Source organism: Empidonax traillii, unplaced genomic scaffold, assembly GCF_003031625.1.
Source record: "Empidonax traillii isolate 1590-97213 ecotype Southwest subspecies unplaced genomic scaffold, ASM303162v1 scaffold26:size2357266, whole genome shotgun sequence".
Classification (NCBI taxonomy): domain Eukaryota; kingdom Metazoa; phylum Chordata; class Aves; order Passeriformes; family Tyrannidae; genus Empidonax; species Empidonax traillii.
This window is the reverse complement of record NW_020955219.1, coordinates 957,451-977,244: the sequence shown is the minus strand read 5'-3', so window position 1 is coordinate 977,244 and position 19,794 is coordinate 957,451. Positions and strand designations below refer to the sequence as shown.

General features: G+C 55.1%; 2 protein-coding genes across 2 annotated transcripts in view; one reads left to right on the top strand and one right to left on the bottom strand.

The window, feature by feature from the left end:
- LOC114069671 overlaps positions 1–5,838 on the top strand; it is a 7,705-nt gene extending 1,867 nt beyond the window's left edge. The window contains exons 2-11 of the mRNA XM_027906633.1: positions 162–404; positions 1,092–1,382; positions 1,766–1,863; positions 3,194–3,414; positions 3,523–3,603; positions 3,729–3,996; positions 4,212–4,251; positions 4,529–4,634; positions 4,714–4,760; positions 5,276–5,838. Coding sequence (XP_027762434.1) covers positions 162–404; positions 1,092–1,382; positions 1,766–1,863; positions 3,194–3,414; positions 3,523–3,603; positions 3,729–3,996; positions 4,212–4,251; positions 4,529–4,634; positions 4,714–4,756 — 1,391 coding nt within the window. The 3' untranslated portion in view covers positions 4,757–4,760; positions 5,276–5,838. The remainder of the gene's footprint in view (positions 1–161; positions 405–1,091; positions 1,383–1,765; positions 1,864–3,193; positions 3,415–3,522; positions 3,604–3,728; positions 3,997–4,211; positions 4,252–4,528; positions 4,635–4,713; positions 4,761–5,275) is intronic.
- A 247-nt stretch (positions 5,839–6,085) lies between these two features.
- LOC114069667 (receptor-type tyrosine-protein phosphatase kappa-like) overlaps positions 6,086–19,794 on the bottom strand; it is a 26,221-nt gene continuing 12,512 nt past the window's right edge. The window contains exons 6-30 of the mRNA XM_027906621.1: positions 19,391–19,633; positions 18,413–18,703; positions 17,932–18,029; positions 17,258–17,444; positions 17,035–17,140; positions 16,621–16,909; positions 16,310–16,349; positions 15,653–15,758; positions 15,413–15,480; positions 14,982–15,124; positions 14,754–14,841; positions 14,090–14,160; positions 13,645–13,681; positions 12,830–12,927; positions 12,540–12,656; positions 11,380–11,537; positions 11,159–11,294; positions 10,290–10,439; positions 10,020–10,119; positions 9,482–9,561; positions 9,261–9,395; positions 8,743–8,868; positions 8,029–8,186; positions 7,619–7,754; positions 6,086–7,082 (exon numbers count right to left, since the gene is read on the bottom strand). Of these exons, the coding sequence (XP_027762422.1) occupies positions 7,008–7,082; positions 7,619–7,754; positions 8,029–8,186; positions 8,743–8,868; positions 9,261–9,395; positions 9,482–9,561; positions 10,020–10,119; positions 10,290–10,439; positions 11,159–11,294; positions 11,380–11,537; positions 12,540–12,656; positions 12,830–12,927; positions 13,645–13,681; positions 14,090–14,160; positions 14,754–14,841; positions 14,982–15,124; positions 15,413–15,480; positions 15,653–15,758; positions 16,310–16,349; positions 16,621–16,909; positions 17,035–17,140; positions 17,258–17,444; positions 17,932–18,029; positions 18,413–18,703; positions 19,391–19,633 (3,236 nt within the window). The 3' untranslated portion in view covers positions 6,086–7,007. The remainder of the gene's footprint in view (positions 7,083–7,618; positions 7,755–8,028; positions 8,187–8,742; positions 8,869–9,260; positions 9,396–9,481; positions 9,562–10,019; positions 10,120–10,289; positions 10,440–11,158; positions 11,295–11,379; positions 11,538–12,539; positions 12,657–12,829; positions 12,928–13,644; positions 13,682–14,089; positions 14,161–14,753; positions 14,842–14,981; positions 15,125–15,412; positions 15,481–15,652; positions 15,759–16,309; positions 16,350–16,620; positions 16,910–17,034; positions 17,141–17,257; positions 17,445–17,931; positions 18,030–18,412; positions 18,704–19,390; positions 19,634–19,794) is intronic.

The following is a 19,794-nucleotide window of genomic DNA, read 5'->3' as shown; positions in this document are numbered from 1 at the left end:
CACAAGGCACAAGGAAAGCCCCCTCCCAACATCTGGAGGTGGAGGTGTCACCTTCCCTCTCCCTTCAGGGGCTGGAGGGATAGATGGGGATTTATCTCCCTCCACACACCCCTATCTCAGCACCCTCGAGCCCAACTAACACCCACTTTCACCTCTGCCAGAAACGTGCCAAAGGCCCCCTTGGAGCTCCATATTCCAGCTGGCCCCAGACCAGGACAGTTACAGGAAGAACGAAGAAGTGATGCTGAGCTGCCCGGAAGGTTTCCAGCCATCCTTCACCCATGTCAAGTGTTCCAGTGAAATCCAGTCCTTCATTAATGGGAAACCTGTCTACAGAGAGGTTTGGCTTGGAAAAGACACCAGAGGTGCCTGGATCCACATTCTCTCCAGCATGGAGTGCCTCGGTAAGGCAGGGATGAGGAGCTCTCCTGGCTGCCCTGCCCTGCCCTTCCCGAGCAGGGAAGGTGGCTGTGTGGGCACAGCAGGTTTCTGCTCTCTGAGCCTGCCCTGAGTGCAGCCTGCACTTCACCCCTGGAGCTGCAAGCAATTAGGGGCTCCCTGAGGACTTCTGGCCAAGAGCATGAGCACAAAGGAGAGAAGCATGGGAGAGGGAGGAGTGGGGGAGTTTTTGGCATCCCAGTGGGGGCATGACTGAAGGGCTTTGCTGCCTGTGTCCTCTCAGACTGTGCAGCTGGGAGTACCACAGCTTGCTTCCTGTAGGCTGGTCCCCTGCAGGCTCTGTGGCCTCGTGGGTGTCAGCTTGGCACCATCTCCTCACAGCTTGGGCTGTTCCTGTCCCCTCCAAGGGAGAACAGAACCGTCCTTGTTGGACTTGTGGGACACACAAATACCTTGGTTTTGAGTCAATGGGGAAATTTGCCTTGACCAGTAATACTCCACTCAGTCACTCCCATTCATCCCTGTCCAAATTCATCCTGCTGCCCTACCAGAGAGCTGGGGTGACCACCTTCAGCCTCGGGCTTTCCCTCCCACCAGGCTGGGTGGTGGACAGGGCTGTCTGACTGCAGAATCCTTGCAAGGCTGGGAGGGGCAGGAAGCACAGCAACCCTCTGTCAATGTTTTCTTCACAGAAGTGCTTCAGGTTGTTCCTGGGACCTTTGAGATTTCCAGCACCAGCATCAAACTGAACTGGACCTGCAGGTTCCCTGGTGCCTGCCAGGGCATGAGGGCCATGTGTCGCCTGGCAGCGCCTTCCTCCCCTCCCTGTGAGGCTCAGGAGGTGGAGGGAGAGGAGGTGTTACATGGCCAGGAGGGAACATTCTCCTGCTCCCAGTTGCAGCCCTTCACTGACTACAGTGTCACCCTCTTCTTGCACCCCAACACGACCCTTTTCTCGTGGTTGTTCAGGACAGAGGAAACAGGTGAGTGCACAGAAATATTGGAGATTAGGAACAGTCTGGGGCTGTGTCATGGGGACGGGAGGTGATAAGTGTCCCCTTCATCTGTCAGCTCAGCCTGATCATCTGCTCCTTGCAGGGATCAGGGCTGTTTAGATCCTGTGGGGCTCTGGGGAAGGGGCTCTGCAGGTCCCTGCAGCAGGGCACGTCCCCACCTCTCTGTCCCAGTCCACACAACACTATTGCTCTTCCCAGGGCTGCAGCACGTGCAGCCTTTGTAGAGGACAAACTCTTGATATGGGGTCCCACTGCAGCCTGTCCCCTGGACAGGAGCTGCCTGCACCCTGCTCTGGGCTCAGCCCCTCCTCACGGGCCCCGGGTGTGACTCTGCTCTCCTGTGCTTCCAGTGCCAGACAAACCAGAGAAGCTGTGGCTGGATACCAGCAGAGGATCCCTGAGGTGGAAGGAGCTGCCCTCCTGCAAAGGGGAGATCATTGGATACCAGGTACCAAGGGGCCACAGGCAGACCCTCATCTTCATGGCTGGAGCTCTGTGCAGGCAGACTGGGAAGGTGGAGAAGTGACCGCTAAAATGAGCTGCAGTTCCCAGACAATGAATTTCTGGCTTTGAGGAGCACAAGCGTCTTCTGCCTCATTCTCAACATTCTTCATGCTGTGGAAATGCCCACAGAGGTGATGGGTGCTCCCCACCCTCTGGTCTGAGTGCCTGGGTCTGTTCTGCTTTGGGTTTGGCAGACCTTTGCGGCTTGGCAAGCAGTGTAAAGGGATGTGTCTTCTGGGGTGGCATCCCAGGGTTTCCTGTGCCTCTTGCATGCTTGTTCCTGTTTCCTGCCTCAGACAAACCTGTAGGTTGAGTAACCCTCTGAAAATCCCTCCTGAAAACCTCTCCTCTGGAGAGCTACACTGTTCCTTTGAGTTTTCCTCAAGACATGGCTAGAAGCATCTCGTCTGTCTGTGGATTTAAGAAGCTTTCCACAGTGCAACCCTGCTTTCTAACAAGGCAAGGGGGTTGCTGATGAGATGCACCTTAGTGAGCCCCACGTCTTCTCTGAGTACAGGTATCTCCATGTTTTAACAGGGACCTTGTAAGGTCCCTGTTAAGGGACCTATTAGCTCTTTCCTGGAGAAACAGTCAAACAGGGTGCTTGAAAATGTTGCTTGTGGGCCTGTTCTGCTGGTTCCCTGCTCTCAGACACCTTTGTTTGTGAAAAGAATATTTTTTTTTTCTGCTTTCAATTGTCTCCTCCTTTGCATAAGCGCAAGATGCATTTCCATAAAGGCAGCAAGTGAGAATGGCCTTGGATCTCATGACAAATTCACATGATGCATTAGAAAATGGGGAGCCTTCATCTGTATTCCTTCGACAGAAGCTCTATGCCTTCTACATTTCATGTAGACAAAACCTTCAGAGTCCAACCTCGCAGAGGAGGAAAGAGAAGTTTGGGGCTCTTTTTGTGGAGGATGTCAACACAGTGCATGTGGTGTTGCAATACTGTAGGAGTGACCTGGCCTCCGACTGTGTACATATATATACACCCCTTCAAATTAACAGCCACTCTCTTTCTCCACAGAGGCTTGATCTTTGCTCACAGAGGCAACCACTTGGACATCCTGAGTGTTGCCTCCCTCCTCTCCTCTTCTTCTCCACTTTGAGATCCACACATGGGGCCAAGGATCCTGCTGGTTCCTCTCCAGAGCCCTCCACAGCTGGGGCAGGCTCAGGGAAGGGGAGGCTGCCAGAGGTGCTTTGCTCTGCCTCGGTGAGCTGTGGGCAGGTTGGAGCTGCTGCCCTCCAGCTCTGTCTCCTCTCCCCAGCTGAACATCACGACCAGGAGCACACAGCACGGGGGCTTCCTGGAGATGGAGTGGCTGCAGGTGAACGGCTCCGTCACCGAGCACCGGCTGCCGGAGCCCGGCCCTGGCAGCAGCTATGTCGTGTCGCTTCAGGGACTGACGGCGGCTGGGGCTGGGCCTGCATTGCTGTGGGACTATCAGAGCACAGGTAAGGCTCGCTGTGCCCCCGTCCGAGGAGCCTGGTCACAGAGGAGCTGTGCTCTGCAGCCCACACTGCCCGAGGCTGCCCCTCCTGAGATGATGCTCATCTGGCCTTGCCCTCCAGACAACCAGCACCCTCTGGGCATCAGCTGCCACAGTGTCCATGATGTCTCCCCGTCCCAAGGGACGGCTGTGCTTCCCCTGCGACCCATCACCTCTGAGGGGGCCAGGTGAGTGCAGCCCCAGCAGTTCTACCACCTCCAGATGGGTCTCCCCACTGGCAGTGCTTGCCTGCAGACGCCCCTGCTCCACTCTCCCTGTTGTCCCCCCGTCCCTCTCACATTCGACGTTGCAGGGAGCACCAGCTGGTCGTGGCCATGACACACAACAGCTCAGTGATTGAAGGTGCCTGCTTGGGGCAGCCACAGCCCTTCAGTGCCAGCCACCAGCCCTTCAACACCAGCCACCAGCCCAGAGCCTACGTGGCTGCTGTTCTTAACCTCACCGCCCCCATGGACTTCATTTTGGGCAACGAGACCTGGGGGCAGGGCTACCACAACGCTGCCCTGCGCCCTGGCTGGGACTACACGGCCCTTCTGCGCCTCGTCCGCCGCTCACCGCAGGTACCATCGTGGGGTCTGCTGGTGTCTGGGGACACTGCTGGCCATGGCTGGGCCCCTGGGTGGGTCTGGTCTGGCTGTGGTGGCAGGCTACTCTCCCATGCCCTGACAGGACAGTGTCCCTGAGGTCCTCTCTCACATATGTGGGAGAACTTTGCCCCCAGGATGGACAGTGGGGCAGAAGTAGCTTCAACTCTCTCTCCTATCTCCTCCAACAGTCAGAGAAGTTCACCTGTGTCTGCTACAGCTTCTCTGTTGGTAAGTGTCTTTTTGCTCCCAAAACTTCTTGTGTCCAAGCCTCTCTCCCACATTTCCCTGCCTGATTCCTGTGGAGATGAGCTGCCCCAAGGCAGGAGCCTTTGGATCTCATATGGGAAAAAGGACACTTGTTTCCTACACATGGGGTGATCCTCCATCACAGAAGAAACCTAAGCCAAGACACACATCTACGCACTTGCACGTACCCTTTGCCATCAGGGGGGCCACGGCCAGCAGGAGGCCCAGGCTGTGAAACCCAACCTTGGCTGTGTGTTAGTTGCAGGGCAGGCTCCGGGCACGTGGCATGGGACTGTGATTGGGCTGGTTGTGCTGTTGGCACTCCTCCTCCTGACTGCAGTGATCCTGTGGCTCGTGCTCTCCAGGTGGGTAGGAAGGAAACAGGTTCAGCAGGGACATGGGCAACGCCAGCCTCTTACCCAGGATTCCTCTCTGCCTTTCCAGGAAAAAGAAGTATGTGCCCAACAAAGCTAAGGAGGATAACTAAAAAGGTAGGAAAATGCAATTTCAAAGACAATCAACACAAAGAGGGCTACAGGGCTATGTATCAGCTGGGATGAGAGCAAATATCTCCCAGGAGAACCTGAGCTCCAGGAGAATCATCTGCTCACACTCATCCACACTGACACATCTCCCCATTTGCCCTAACTGGGGATGGTCAGGATGGTTCTGCCCACTGAGCTCCCCAGGACAGCAGAGCGTGGCTGCAGGCAGTGCTCCCAACCTGGAGCAGGGGCAGGAGTGAGCAAACATGGGAATCCCAAGGAGTGGCTCATGGCTCAGTCCTTTGAGGGACCCATGCCCATGGCATCCCTCCCAGGGGAGAGATCTGCAGGGAAGGGTCTCAAGAGGGTCAGGCTGAGAGACTGCTGCTTTCACCAGGGCACTGACAGACACCTCAGGGGACCTAAGGCTGGGCACAGCTAGGATGAAAGGGTTGGGCTGTGGCAGGCATTGCCCTATGCTCCAGCCTGTCTCTGACATTGGATGCCCTTGTTCTCCATAGGTGAAGGTGGCTAGGCTGGAGATCAGTCACTTCAGCCCCTGGCCAGGACCATGGAAACATTTAGAGCAGAGAAGGAGTGGAGAAAATGGGAATGATGACCCCAGCTCAGTGCTGATGGCTGCTGTATCCCCTTGGTCTCCTGTGACTGTCACAGTGTGGGAGTCCCATTCAATTCATCCCATTTAGCAGGGCAAGATGAAAACAGGAGACAAAGGAGGGTTGTAAGCTTTTTCTTTCCTCAGCCCCTTCCCCTCCCAGCTTTTGCTTACTGCTTCTTTACGGCCTTTGAATTTGACTTTCTGCAGTTCCCTTTTTCAGGTTTGTTTTCATTTTTGCTTTCCTAGAAGCAGGATTTGTATTTCAGATTTCCTAATCCCAGACTCACACAGCTCAGGCTGATGGCATCCTCCTGCCATGCCCTGGGTTCCCAAACTTTCTCCCCCATCTCTGTTGATACTCAGCCAAACACAAGGCTTTGCTGGAACTTGGCCGAACTGGACTGCTTTGTGACTTTTTGCCTGCTGTGTCTGGATAAGCAATAAAGGCTTGTGGTTTGAAGGGGCTGCCTGCCTAGTCCCCTCATTGCCCCTCTGGGGTCACATTCCCCTGTAGGGAGACAACTGCACCTTGTTGAGGGGATCAAGGCTGCTGTGACCCCACATTCCCTAGTGGTGCCTGACAGCCCCCAGGACTGTGCTGGACAGCTCTCACATCAGTTTAGATCAGATGTGTGGTGGGAATCCATAAAGGGTGACGTCCCTCAACACACACTTTGGGCAGGAGTGTGTTCTGTGCACATGCTGTGGCCAGGAGCTGAGGGACCTGTGTGATCTCAGTTCCTCTGAGGGCCCTGTGCTGGGTCAAACCTGGAAGAAAAGTGAAGACCCAAGGTTACCACCACAGCCATTACAGGGTCTTTACTGGTGAGACACAGACAGAGAGCCACGGGGTCAGTCCTGGCTCTGAGGTCTCTTGCCCTTGCACAGCGAAGGCAGAACCAGTCTCTACGATGCAACAGCAGTCCCTGCTGGAACCACATCCTGGATATCCAAGTTAAGCCACTATAACCTGGGATTGTCATGGTGTAGTCAGACAGGCTGATGAAGGAGCCTCTCTGGAGCTGGCACAGCTGTGGCACTTGGATAAGTACGTGGAAAATGGAGCCCCAGAAAGAGATTATGTGGGTTGGAAGGGCCAGTTTAGCCCTACAGGACCATGGCTTGCTTCAACCTTGGCTGTTGTTGGCCTTGGACTTCATGCTTCTCCCAAAGTAGGACAGATAGTCTGTGCTCCTGAGCACCATGGATCTTACACCAGTTTGGTGCTTCCCTGGCAAAACATAGGTGTTGGTGCTACCCCACCTCCCCTGGGGCTGCCTGAAGGGACAAGGGAGCCTGGATGGGATAGCTGTTCTCTTCATCCCTAGCAAGGAAAAGCAGGTCAAGTCCTGGTGCCTGTGCTCTGGTGTGCATACTCAGGCTGTGATTCCAGATCAGATCCTGCACAGATGCTGGGCAAAGTGTCAGGTTCCTATCTCAAAGCCTGACCACAACATGGAGACAGGCCAGCCTGTGCTCTCCAGCCACAGAGGACCCTTGGTGTGGCTTTTCAGGGGAGTAAATCATCTTGGGGCTGTGCACATCCCTTTCATTTCCTCTTGTTTTCATTGTTACTGATGAAGGACTGCCAAGAGAGTCATAGTCCTGGACAGAGACAGGCTGTGGTCATGCCTCTACTTGAAATTCCCGTAGGTTTCAAAGGAATTCAAGTAACTGAGGGCTAGTTCATAGCAGAGCCCATACTGCTCCTGTGGAAAGAAGGATGCACATGAGAGTCTGGTAGATCAATACCTGCAGTAGAACATGAGCATTTGTTTCCAACACTTCCTGAGCATGCCAGGCACAGGTACAGCCTGGTCTCCTCCTCTCAGCTGGAGCCCACCTTCCCCTGTTGAGGAATCACAGGCATGTGCTCCAGTAGCTGAAGAGCTGGGATACCCCAGTGATGGAGCCAACTGGCCTCAGAAGGAGAGCCAGCCTTCAGGACACAAAAGAACAGGTACCTGAGCACCCCACCAGTGCAGCCTCCTGCTGAGCAGGCCAGGTGGACCAGAAAGGGGCCATTCACCATGCAGGATGCTGTGGTGCCCATTTGGTTCTGTAGAACCTGCCCCTGAGTGGGTATGTCCCAGAGGTAGAAAATGGGGATTTTCAGAGGTCCCATCTGCTCCTGCTGGCCCCAGGATGATCTGAGCACAGAGGGGCCAGAGCAGCTGCTGCGACAGTCCAGGATATGTCTGGGTTTGGTGTTGCAATCCCCACTGGGTTTGAAGTGAGCACCTACCACATCTTTGATGAGCTGTCTCCGCCGCCTTTTCAGCGTCCTCACAGCCTGTGATACATCCACCATCCCCTCACTTTGTATCTGCTCACACAGGAAACTAGCAGCACAGAAGATCCCACTCCGGCTGGCTCCATCCCTGCAGAGGAGGGCAAAGGGAGAGTCACTTGCTCTGGGATCTCCTGGCATGTCTGAGCCTCGGGGGCATCCCACTAGACACCCAGGCTCTCAGGGTGATCTTGTCCACAGATCCTGCACCCAGCCAGACTCCACAGGGAAGCCTCTTTCCCTGAACATAGCTGAATTCATGTCCATACATCCACCCAAGATGGAGCTGTGACAAAGTTCACTGACAGAGCCTGGGCTGTGTCCAGCTTTGTACCACGGCTGCCCCTCCAAGAGACATCACTCACCAGCACGTGACAAGGATATGTCCACCTTGGCTCTGCCGATGGTGCGTCTCCACCTTCCCTAGCAAGCTGATGATGGTGGCAGGGTGTGGGGGAAGGCGCTCCTGCATGGGCCAGTCCTTCAGTTGCCATAACTGGACTTCCAGTGCAGACTTCTTGGGCTAGTGGGGAAGAAAGACAGTGGGTTGGGCAGAAAAGAAACCTATTGTCTTCATGAAGTGAAGGGATGGACAGTATGTGTCAGTACAGCTCAGCCATGCACACTGGATCAAGGGAGCAGCTCCAGAGTGGGACAGCCCAGTCCCAGACTTTGCCCTTCTCCACTGAGTGCTCTGAGACCAGCAGATAGACAGAGAATCAGAGAAGAGTTGAGCACCAGGTGCAGCTCAGACTGACACCAGTCCAGTGTCCAGCTACCTGTAATAGCTGTCCCCTTCCATGAAACCCCAAGATGCACAGACTCCACCTGCAGCTGCTGTCCTCCAAGCTGGAAAGGCATACAAAGGTACCTCTGACTTGTACCTCTGCCTGCAGCCTTATCTTCTTGGAATTAACCCCTCCCTTAAGGCGAAAGACCCTGTTCTGGCCAGTGCCCTTCCACGACCCCACCAGATCCCTCTGACCAATGTCGCCTCTGTCACCTCTAGCTGTGACTTTGGCCCCAAATTAAAAAGGTTGTTCTCAAAAGACTTTGCCATCTTTGAGCACAGATACCACCTGCTGCCTGTTGTTGAGGGAAAGTGTCCAGGCTGTGAAGCCAGCTCCAGGCTCCTCTGAGACCACCTGGACATGGAAACGGCCGTAGTCATCTTCATCCTGGGTAGGCCAGAACTCCACATATGTCTGTGGGAGGGGGAGACATGTGCATGATCACACACAGCCCCAACCTGCATGCGTGGCAGCACTTGGCACCTCGCATGGGTGGGCTCCCACCAGTCTCTCATCTCAGAGCCATGCCTCTGTCAAACATTCTCTGGGGACCAACCCAGTGCTTCAGCCAGAAAGATCGCACTCCAGCAGAGAGGGCACTTGAGGGATGCTCCCGTTCTGAGAGACTGAGGATAGTCCACCACTGAGGTGCCGTGATGCTGGACAGTCCTCAGGACTCTCCCAGGTGTACCCCACAAGTTTACAGGGCTCTCGAGGTAAGAGCTGTGCGGGGTCAAAGGCAGAAATCTCCCTGCTCAGCCCCACGGGGAAACAAGGGAGGTGAGAGCTGTGCTGGGGCTGCTCACCTTGTCCAGCTCCTGGAGCTGATTCAGCACAACCACTGACGTGCAGGTGTAATCCCAGACCAGAGCCCAGAAATCCACCAGCGTGGTGAGGAAAGGCAGCTGCGTGATGATGATTCTGTCCTCCTCGGCGTATGTCTGCAAAACACGCCATGGTATTTTGGGGAGGCGAGGGGGGGGGGGGGGGGGGGTCCCCCCCTGCCGCGCCGGGACTGGAGCCTTACGCTGGCAAACACGGCGTTGATGTAACCTGGGGAGCCGTCTGCGTTCAGCGAAGACATCAGGATGGGCCGGCAGGAATCCGCTGGGGAGGCAAGGGGTAAAGAGAGCGTCATCTTCTCCCCTGCGGAGAGGCAGGGGGCTTTTCCTGCAAATGGTGTCATCAGCGTGGCTTCCTGCGGCACGGGCTGGAGGGGCTTGGATGCACAGGCACCGTCTGCCTTGTGGCCCCGACAACTTAAGGTCCCCTGACATGGGATGTCCAAAATCCCCTGTGTAGAGGCACAGCAGTTCCACTCTCCTCTTTGCTCCCTGGTGCTTCATCTGAGCTACTCCACTGAGAAAGATCAGACCAGGTGTATCCCAGGGGTACCAGCCCAGTCTGTATTTATTACTAATCAGAAAGTGATGACTAGACCTTGAGCAGAATCTGCCAGGGGCATGCTGCTGGGGAGGGAAGCAGCAGGGGAGCATCATTCCACCCATACTGCTATCAGGCACTGGGTTTTAGAGCAAGGGGCTGCCCAGCCCTGCCAGTGTTACCTGGCAGGATCCCTGGCTTGCGGTTCTTGGGCTGGTTGCTGGGTTTCTCCGCTTCTCTGCATGGCAGGAGCTGGAACAGCTCGGAAAACTTCTGCAAGGCCTGTAGAGATGATTCAGTCAAGTAAGTCATGCCTGCCAGAGTCCCCCTTTCTTCAGCCACCCCAGAGAAATGCTCTCCTGCCTCTATCCCACAGCTGGAGAGGGAAGCAGTGAGGGGGGTGGCATCACAGACAGCCCTCACAGCACCAGTGCACCATATCTTGGTGGTACCTTGAACTCCTTGTCAAGGACACTGTTGGGCCTTGAGGTCTGAGCTTCTTGAAGGGAGTGGACAAGGGTGGCGATGCTCTCCACAGGAACCCCAGTGTTGCCACAGAGCAAGCCTTCGAGCAGCGCTTCGTACAGGAAGGTGTACTGCTCCTGCGTGAGGACACGAGTCAGCATTGCAGTCTGGAGCAGCTCCAGGAGGAAGCCTGGAACTCCAGACCACCACTGGCATCAACTTGTGCCAGGAATGAGCCAGGTTCATCTTCACTTCTCTGCTGTTGAGGCCTGAAGCCAGACAGCTATCAGTGCAGGCAGCTCTGCTTTGAGAAACAGCCAGCAACTCCAGGAACTTGGAATGGTTTAATGGTTTAATGCTCCCTCTCAGAGCAGATCCCTGCTCTGGGGAAGGAAACACGGAAAACCTGTGGACCAGTTAGTTCTCCTACAAGGAGCTGGCTGGTCTATCCCAAGGTCATTTTCTCCAAAGGGACCCAGCGCTGAGCAGACTATAAGGATGTAGTCCCTAGGCCAGGACACTGCTGCTCTGGAGATGCCACAAGGGCAGACATCTGGAAAGTCTGAACAAATGGAGTCTTGTTCATGATCCCTACGTACAAGAAAGCCCTTCTATATGAAGATGATATGTAGCAGCATGCAGATGCTGCTGAGACCTCAGAGGATCTGTCTCTGGGGAACATGGATCCCAACTGGGTTTGGACACAGTATTGAAAATAAGATCCTGCAGTCTCCAGCTGGCAGCTCCAGTCCCTGTGACTAGACCATGAACTGCATGGCCAGTGTGGCCATCCCTGGGAAGGGTGGCAATTAGATCTACAGCCTGAGGTGTGCAGGAGGCAAGTAACTCTCCTCACCTTGGTCTGCACCATGCTGACCCGCTGCTCCCGCAGCTGCTGCACGCAGCGAAACACATCCACCTTCCCCTCAGCCTTCCCCATCTTCAAGAGGAAGTCCAGGGCAATGAAGGTACCTGTGCGGCCGATCCCTGCACTGAGGACACAGAAAACTGAGTTTTCTGCAGGGGCAAGACCCCTGCCAGCTGCACCACAGCACCCAAGCCCTCCCAGCCCAGTACCTGCAGTGCACCAACACAGGCCCAGCAGGGGATTCCAACACTCTCTTGTTCACCACTGCCACTAAGCACAAGAGCTGGGAAGTGTTTCTGGGCACTCCGTGGTCTGGCCACAGCAGGTAATGAAACTGCTCCACCACTCTTGGGAGAGCACAGCCTGCCTGCAAAGAGGGAGACACGGCTGGCAGCAGGGAGCAGGAATCAACCAGGAAACTTGTGTGAAGTGATTGCATGATGACAAGTAGGGAGCAGTGGAGAAAACCACTTCAGAGGGGCAGCACAATTAATTTGTTCTCTGCTTTCCCGTGCTGTGAACAGTGAAGGCATAGCAGCAAATGCAGCTTGTGCCCCGGAGGAAGAATATCAAAATCACAGTTTAGGGTGTTTCCATAGTCATCCAGAAGCCCTGGATTCCACAAGAAAGATATTCCCTAAGGCTGGCACTGCACTAATATGAATATAGTCACTTTTGTTACCAGCCTGTCATGTATTTTTCCATAAATATCACAGTCACTTGTCCTGAGCTAATGAACTGCTATGTCTTTCCATCAGGTGCTCTTGGAGCTTTACCTCTCAGCTACATTTTGCCCTGGGCAAGACAAGAAAAGACAGGAATATGCAGAACTGTGATTTCTTTATATTTTACCCATTTTCCCCTCCTTGCAGCTCCTACAGTTTCTGCTTCTTATCTGAGGTATAACTTTAGCAGAAGTATCCATCTTAAGAAATGTCCTTTTGTAGTTTATCTTAAACCATAAACTAGCTGTTCAGGCTTAGTAGCCATAAGTGACCAAGGAGCTTCAGTGTGGACCCTCTGCAAATCGGTTCAGGTGACAGGCACACGCCTGTCCCACCATCCTGGATATAGAGAAACGCACTTTTACACCCTTTAACTGCTTTTATATCCTTTGTAATCACCTGATCCAAGCCCTCAAGAATCCACGATCTGCCTATGTGCATCGTCAGTCCAGACACAACTGGGGTGACCCCTGGAGCTGACCAATTGCTTCTGCTTGGCACAGAAACCTTAGGCTGATGCCCTGGCCTGGAATCCACTGGTAGCAGTGCTGACCTTCTCGTGCTGGAGACCAGGCAGGATTTCCCACCAGTTCTGAACTGTCAGAACATCCTGCATTCCCACCTCAGCTCCATGCCAGGTTTACCTTCTGCAGGCTGAACGTGCGTGTGATGAGGCCTGTTGTGGTCCTGGTGTTGCTGAGTGTCACAGTAAAGTCCCCGTAGACCTCCTCTTGCTCTGGCCAGTACTTCTCACACTTGATCTGTCAGCAGCAGCAAGACCTCTGAGCACCAGCAACCTCATGAGGGGAGTGCTGCAGCAGAGCAGAACTCTCTGCCCTCACTGACAGACACACTGGGAGTGCAGCAAAAGCAGGTGGGGAAGTCTGGGTCTGGAGATGCTGAAGCTGAGAATGGGCTGAGGTGGTTTCTCTACCTTGTTTTGCTCCACTAAGCCTGTCAGCATCACAACGACCGAGCTCTTCTCCTGCCAGACCATCTGCCAGAAATCCACCACTGTCTCAGCCAAGGGGCCTTGGGAAGGAAGAGAAGAGCCCTGTGACACTGTCTAAGCTGTGAATGGGCTCCCAGACACAACTCATACATTCCCAGGCTTTCCTCTGCCCAGGGATAGAGGCACAGCCAAGGCAGTGTTGCTGGGCCAATTGGCTTCATCATTGTGTTAGAAACTGGGACAAGAAGGAGGGTGAGCAGGTGAGCTCAGGATATGTCAGGGATTCACTGCTGCTTCAGGTGCTTCCCCATCCAGACTCTTAAGATGACCATGAGCTGCTCCCACATTTAGGGTCCTATTTCCAAAAGGGAATTCCTGGAGCTTTGTAGGGAGACCAGGACCTCCTCCGTGATGCACAGAGTAGACCAGCCCATCGCAGCTTTGTACTGTTGGAAGGAGACTGTATCCGAGTGCACTGAGTGCAGATGTGTGAGGCATTTGCAGGATTGTCCCTGTCATGCCAACTGCCAAAAGGAACAAACCAGACTTGTGGGTGGAAGGACCATATCCTCAGATGGGGCAGCGCAGGCAGCAGCTCCAGCTGCTGCCAAACTGCCTCTGAGGCCTGCCATGCCCTGCAGCAGCTGTAACCACTCTCCAGGACAGAGACCCTGGAGATACAGGGCCTTGGACTGAGCCATTCAGCAGCTCCTAGGCTGCTGTTCCAGTTCCCCTTTCCCCAGATTGCTCAGGACAGCAACTGGCATCTCCTGAGGATGAGGTCTGGGAGCACCCACCTTGAGCTGCAATGAAGAAGTGTGGACTTCGGTAGCTCTGCAAGGGAGAGATTCAAACAGCTCTGATCACATGGGTTAAATGTTTAGCAGAGAATGAAGTAAACAATCCATCCCCACAGGCACTAAAGCCCAGAGCCCTCAGCACGGTGTGTCCCACAGCACCAGTTCCGGCCAGCACAGAGCGCGTGTACCACAAGGGGCTGCATCTCGGCTCCTGGCCCCTCACACAGGTCCCCTTTTTCTAGAGATAAGGACTGCACACAAATCCAGAGTACTCCAGGCAGCTCAGAAAGGATGAAAGGAAAGTGACATCCCAAGACCTTCCAGCACTTGAGGGCAGCAAGTGCCAGACCTCAGGGCCACCCGTGTGAGCAGGGCTGTCCTCACCCAGCATAACAAGGCACCTTTCCCACCCTTCCCAGGGCAATAATTCCTTGCTACCTACATCCACGTAGCTGGCATTGATGTAGTCATTCCCTGTGCCAGAGGCCTGCAGCACCACACGGCAGTGATCATCTGGAAGAGAAGGGAGGTGGGCTGATGCTTTGGGGCAGCAACAAAGAGACTGAGTAAAGAGGAGTTTGTAATGTAGGAAAGTCTGGGACTGGCTGCTGCCTCCTCAGCAGCACCCCAGGCCTCAGGACATGTTTGGGGGTAAAGAACAGCTGATGAGACAGAAGGTGACATAGCACAGCAGGAAACCTAACAGAGTTTTAAGGAGGACTATTTATGGAAAGGCCAAATGTCCTCACCATGTGGGGCCCAGAGGAGGTTTAAGGTTTAAAAGAAATTGGGTCATTCCTTTCACATTCCCACAAATACCTGCTACTGGATGGGACACGACAGTGTTCGGCAATGATAATGTCAGGAACAGGAATACAGTGATGAATGATTAAATTTGGAGGAGGATTTGAGGAGCAGAACAAGGATTCTGCAACTGAATACAAAACAGTGGAGCCAGAAATCCCTCTGTGTTTCAGTGGCCACAGAGGATGAGATGAGGGCCTCAGTATTTCTGAAGACTGCAGGGCCACCAACACTAGCCCAGCACCTTCTGCTGTCCAAGCACCTCCAAGTGCCCATGCCAAACCCCGGAGAACTCTGCTTACATGGGATGATGCTCTTGTAGCGGTTCTTGCTCTGATTACATAGCTCCTTCCCAGCATTGCAGGGGTGCAACAAACTGGAGGACAATTGCTGCAGGCAAAGAAGGCAAGCCCACTCAGCACTGGGATGTGTTCTGGGGCTGGCCAAAGCCAACTGCATCACATGCCCAGGGAATGGGTGAGGGGAGGGTGGACAGTGCAGCCAGGTGGGAAAGCAAAGCTAAACCAAACCTGATACTCTCTAAGATGCCCGACACCACGCCTGTCAACTGATTCATCATCTGTCTGCTCTGCCTCTATTTCTTCCCTCTTAAACCTCTTCAGAGCCTCCAGCAGTCCCTCCACTGGGATCTGTGTGTTCAGCTTGCAGGCACCTACGGAGACCACAAGGACAGGAGTTCAGCATCCACCTTATGCTGAACTGACTGGCCCTGGAACTCCACAGCTTGGACTGAGCTGGCACTGTGATGGCCAAGAGCCCATCAAGCCCTACATTGTCCCTCCCCACACAGGTCCCTCCTCCTGAGAGGTGTCCCTTTCCCCATGCCAGCCAGCTCTGATCCCCTTGTTCCTGTAAGGACTTTATGGAGCCTATGAGCACCCTGGCTTTAAAGAGACAGCCTGTCCAGACAAGGTGCACAGGGCCTTTGTTTATACTTCACCTCCTCGACATCTTCTCAGGGGGATAGTGCTGTTGTTCTCTGAGGTTTTTGAACTGTTGTACTTTAGCCTGCAAAACAGCAAGTCAGACCAGCAGAACAGAGGGGCAGAGGAGAGGCTGTTTCCCATCTAGCAGCTTTTTCTCCCACCCTGCTTTATCTGAAAATCCAGTTGGACACTCCCTGCCAGTGCAAGGTAGTGGATGCCTCAGAGAGGGCCAGAGGGGTGAGGCACATACTGACCTGAAGAGCACGAAGAACAGTAAGATTCCCAGTGCCAGGAGTGCAGCAACCAGCACTACTGTCAGAACGAAGGGCATCCTGTCCAGCAGAGACACCGGCTCCTGCCCTGCAGGCAGCACAGCCCAGGCTCAGGCACCTGCACAGCCTGAGCCAGGCATTGGGAGATCCCCTAGGGTCTTAGAGGGATAATCAGCTTCCCTCATCTCCCACCCCAGGCTTTGCACTGGAGAAAAGTTATGTTGGTGCAGAAAGAGTTTGTAGGTTCTTGCTTGGTGTGATACTCTCTGTTGTGGATCCTGTCTCCTTGACTGCCCCAGAAATGGCAGGCTGCAGAGCCTAGGGAGTTATTTGCCTTTAGGGATTGCACATCCACCTGGGGAGCACTAGGACTAGGATTAAAAATGTAGTGATGGCAAGGATGATGCCCAGTGTCCAGCTACCACTGGTGCCCCGCCTGCCTAGATGTCCTGAAAATGCCCAAAACCCATCTACCACAGATAACCTCAAGGCCCAGAGAACTTCTTTGAAGATCAAAACAGGACAACAATACCCCAGCACTTCTGCACTGGACCAGCTCATTTCCACGGAAGCAGCCAGGCTGGGAAAAGGGAACATGCAGGAGAAAGGCTCATACACCAGAAGCAAAGAGACACTTACCAACAGAGAATCTGTAGCAGACACAGGTGAACTTCTCTGACTGTTGGAGAAGACAGGGAAACAGCTCAGCCCACTCCCGCCCCACCATCCTCCCTGGAAGCAAAGGTCTCCCACCCACTACCCCCAGTGTCCCAGCTGTGGCCAAGGACCCTACGGACACCCCCCTACCAAGGTGCCTGAGTATTCAGTGCAGGGCCAGGAGCTGACCCTGGGCAGCACTGTCCTTTTTGATCACAGCCAGACTAGACCCACCCAGGGGCCGAGCCATGGCCAGCAGTGTCCCCAGACACCAGCAGACCCCACGATGGTACCTGCGGTGAGCGGCGGACGAGGCGCAGAAGGGCCGTGTAGTCCCAGCCAGGGCGCAGGGCAGCGTTGTGGTAGCCCTGCCCCCAGGTCTCGTTGCCCAAAATGAAGTCCAGGGGGGCGGTGAGGTTGAGAACAGCAGCCACGTAGGCTCTGGGCTGGTGGCTGGTGTTGAAGGGCTGGTGGCTGGTGTTGAAGGGCTGGTGGCTGGCACTGAAGGGCTGTGGCTGCCCCAAGCAGGCACCTTCAATCACTGAGTTGTTGTGTGTCATGGCCACGACCAGCTGGTGCTCCCTGCAACGTCGAATGTGAGAGGGACGGGGGGACAACAGGGAGAGTGGAGCAGGGGCGTCTGCAGGCAAGCACTGCCAGTGGGGAGACCCATCTGGAGGTGGCAGAACTGCTGGGGCTGCACTCACCTGGCCCCCTCAGAGGTGATGGGTCGCAGGGGAAGCACAGCCGTCCCTTGGGATGGGGAGACATCATGGACACTGTGGCAGCTGATGCCCAGAGGGTGCTGGTTGTCTGGAGGGCAAGGCCAGATAAGCATCATCTCAGGAGGGGCAGCCTCGGGCAGTGCGGGCTGCAGAGCACAGCTCCTCTGTGACCAGGCTCCTCGGACAGGGGCACAGCGAGCCTTACCTGTGCTCTGATAGTCCCACAGCAATGCAGGCCCAGCCCCAGCCGCCGTCAGTCCCTGAAGTGACACCACGTAGCTGCTGCCAGGGCTGAGCTCCGGCAGCAGGTGCTCGGTGACAGAGCCGTTCACCTGCAGCCACTCCATCTCCAGGAAGCCCCCGTGCTGTGTGCTCCTGGTCGTGATGTTCAGCTGGGGAGAGGAGACAGAGCTGGAGGGCAGCAGCTCCAACCTGCCCACAGCTCACCGAGGCAGAGCAAAGCACCTCTGGCAGCCTCCCCTTCCCTGAGCCTGCCCCAGCTGTGGAGGGCTCTGGAGAGGAATCAGCAGGATCCTGGGCCCCCTGTGTGGTTCTCAAATTGGAGAAGAAGAGGAGAGGAGGGAGGCAACACTCAGGATGTCCAAGTGGCTGCCTCTGTGAGCAAAGAATCAAGCCTCTGTGAAGAGCTGAAGGAAGGAGGAGGCTGTTAATTTGAAGGGGTGTATATGTGTATCATGAGCCCAAGGACAGGTATTGCACTACTATAGGCATTGTGTTGTTGACATGCTCCACAAGAGGAGGCCTGAGCTTCTCTTTCCTCCTGCAGGTCACTGCGATTGTCCCTTTCTCACACTTTCCAGTCTGCCTGCACAGAGCTCCAGCCATGAAGATGAGGGTCTGCCTGTAGCCCCTTGGTACCTGGTATCCAATGATCTCCCCTTTGCAGGAGGGCAGCTCCTTCCACCTCAGGGATCCTCTGCTGGTATCCAGCCACAGCTTCTCTGGTTTGTCTGGCACTGGAAGCACAGGAGAGCAGAGTCACACCCGGGGCCCGTGAGGAGGGGCTGAGCCCAGAGCAGGGTGCAGGCAGCTTCTGTCCAGGGGACAGGCTGCAGTGGGACCCCATATCAAGAGTTTGTCCTCTACAAAGGCTGCACGTGCTGCAGCCCTGGGAAGAGCAATAGTGTTGTGTGGACTGGGACAGAGAGGAGGGGACGTGCCCTGCTGCAGGGACCTGCAGAGCCCCTTCCCCAGAGCCCCACAGGATCTAAACAGCCCTGATCCCTGCAAGGAGCAGATGATCAGGCTGAGCTGACAGATGAAGGGGACACTTATCACCTCCCGTCCCCATGACACAGCCCCAGACTGTTCCTAATCTCCAATATTTCTGTGCACTCACCTGTTTCCTCTGTCCTGAACAACCACGAGAAAAGGGTCGTGTTGGGGTGCAAGAAGAGGGTGACACTGTAGTCAGTGAAGGGCTGCAACTGGGAGCAGGAGAATGTTCCCTCCTGGCCATGTAACACCTCCTCTCCCTCCACCTCCTGAGCCTCACAGGGAGGGGAGGAAGGCGCTGCCAGGCGACACATGGCCCTCATGCCCTGGCAGGCACCAGGGAACCTGCAGGTCCAGTTCAGTTTGATGCTGGTGCTGGAAATCTCAAAGGTCCCAGGAACAACCTGAAGCACTTCTGTGAAGAAAACATTGACAGAGGGTTGCTGTGCTTCCTGCCCCTCCCAGCCTTGCAAGGATTCTGCAGTCAGACAGCCCTGTCCACCACCCAGCCTGGTGGGAGGGAAAGCCCGAGGCTGAAGGTGGTCACCCCAGCTCTCTGGTAGGGCAGCAGGATGAATTTGGACAGGGATGAATGGGAGTGACTGAGTGGAGTATTACTGGTCAAGGCAAATTTCCCCATTGACTCAAAACCAAGGTATTTGTGTGTCCCACAAGTCCAACAAGGACGGTTCTGTTCTCCCTTGGAGGGGACAGGAACAGCCCAAGCTGTGAGGAGATGGTGCCAAGCTGACACCCACGAGGCCACAGAGCCTGCAGGGGACCAGCCTACAGGAAGCAAGCTGTGGTACTCCCAGCTGCACAGTCTGAGAGGACACAGGCAGCAAAGCCCTTCAGTCATGCCCCCACTGGGATGCCAAAAACTCCCCCACTCCTCCCTCTCCCATGCTTCTCTCCTTTGTGCTCATGCTCTTGGCCAGAAGTCCTCAGGGAGCCCCTAATTGCTTGCAGCTCCAGGGGTGAAGTGCAGGCTGCACTCAGGGCAGGCTCAGAGAGCAGAAACCTGCTGTGCCCACACAGCCACCTTCCCTGCTCGGGAAGGGCAGGGCAGGGCAGCCAGGAGAGCTCCTCATCCCTGCCTTACCGAGGCACTCCATGCTGGAGAGAATGTGGATCCAGGCACCTCTGGTGTCTTTTCCAAGCCAAACCTCTCTGTAGACAGGTTTCCCATTAATGAAGGACTGGATTTCACTGGAACACTTGACATGGGTGAAGGATGGCTGGAAACCTTCCGGGCAGCTCAGCATCACTTCTTCGTTCTTCCTGTAACTGTCCTGGTCTGGGGCCAGCTGGAATATGGAGCTCCAAGGGGGCCTTTGGCACGTTTCTGGCAGAGGTGAAAGTGGGTGTTAGTTGGGCTCGAGGGTGCTGAGATAGGGGTGTGTGGAGGGAGATAAATCCCCATCTATCCCTCCAGCCCCTGAAGGGAGAGGGAAGGTGACACCTCCACCTCCAGATGTTGGGAGGGGGCTTTCCTTGTGCCTTGTG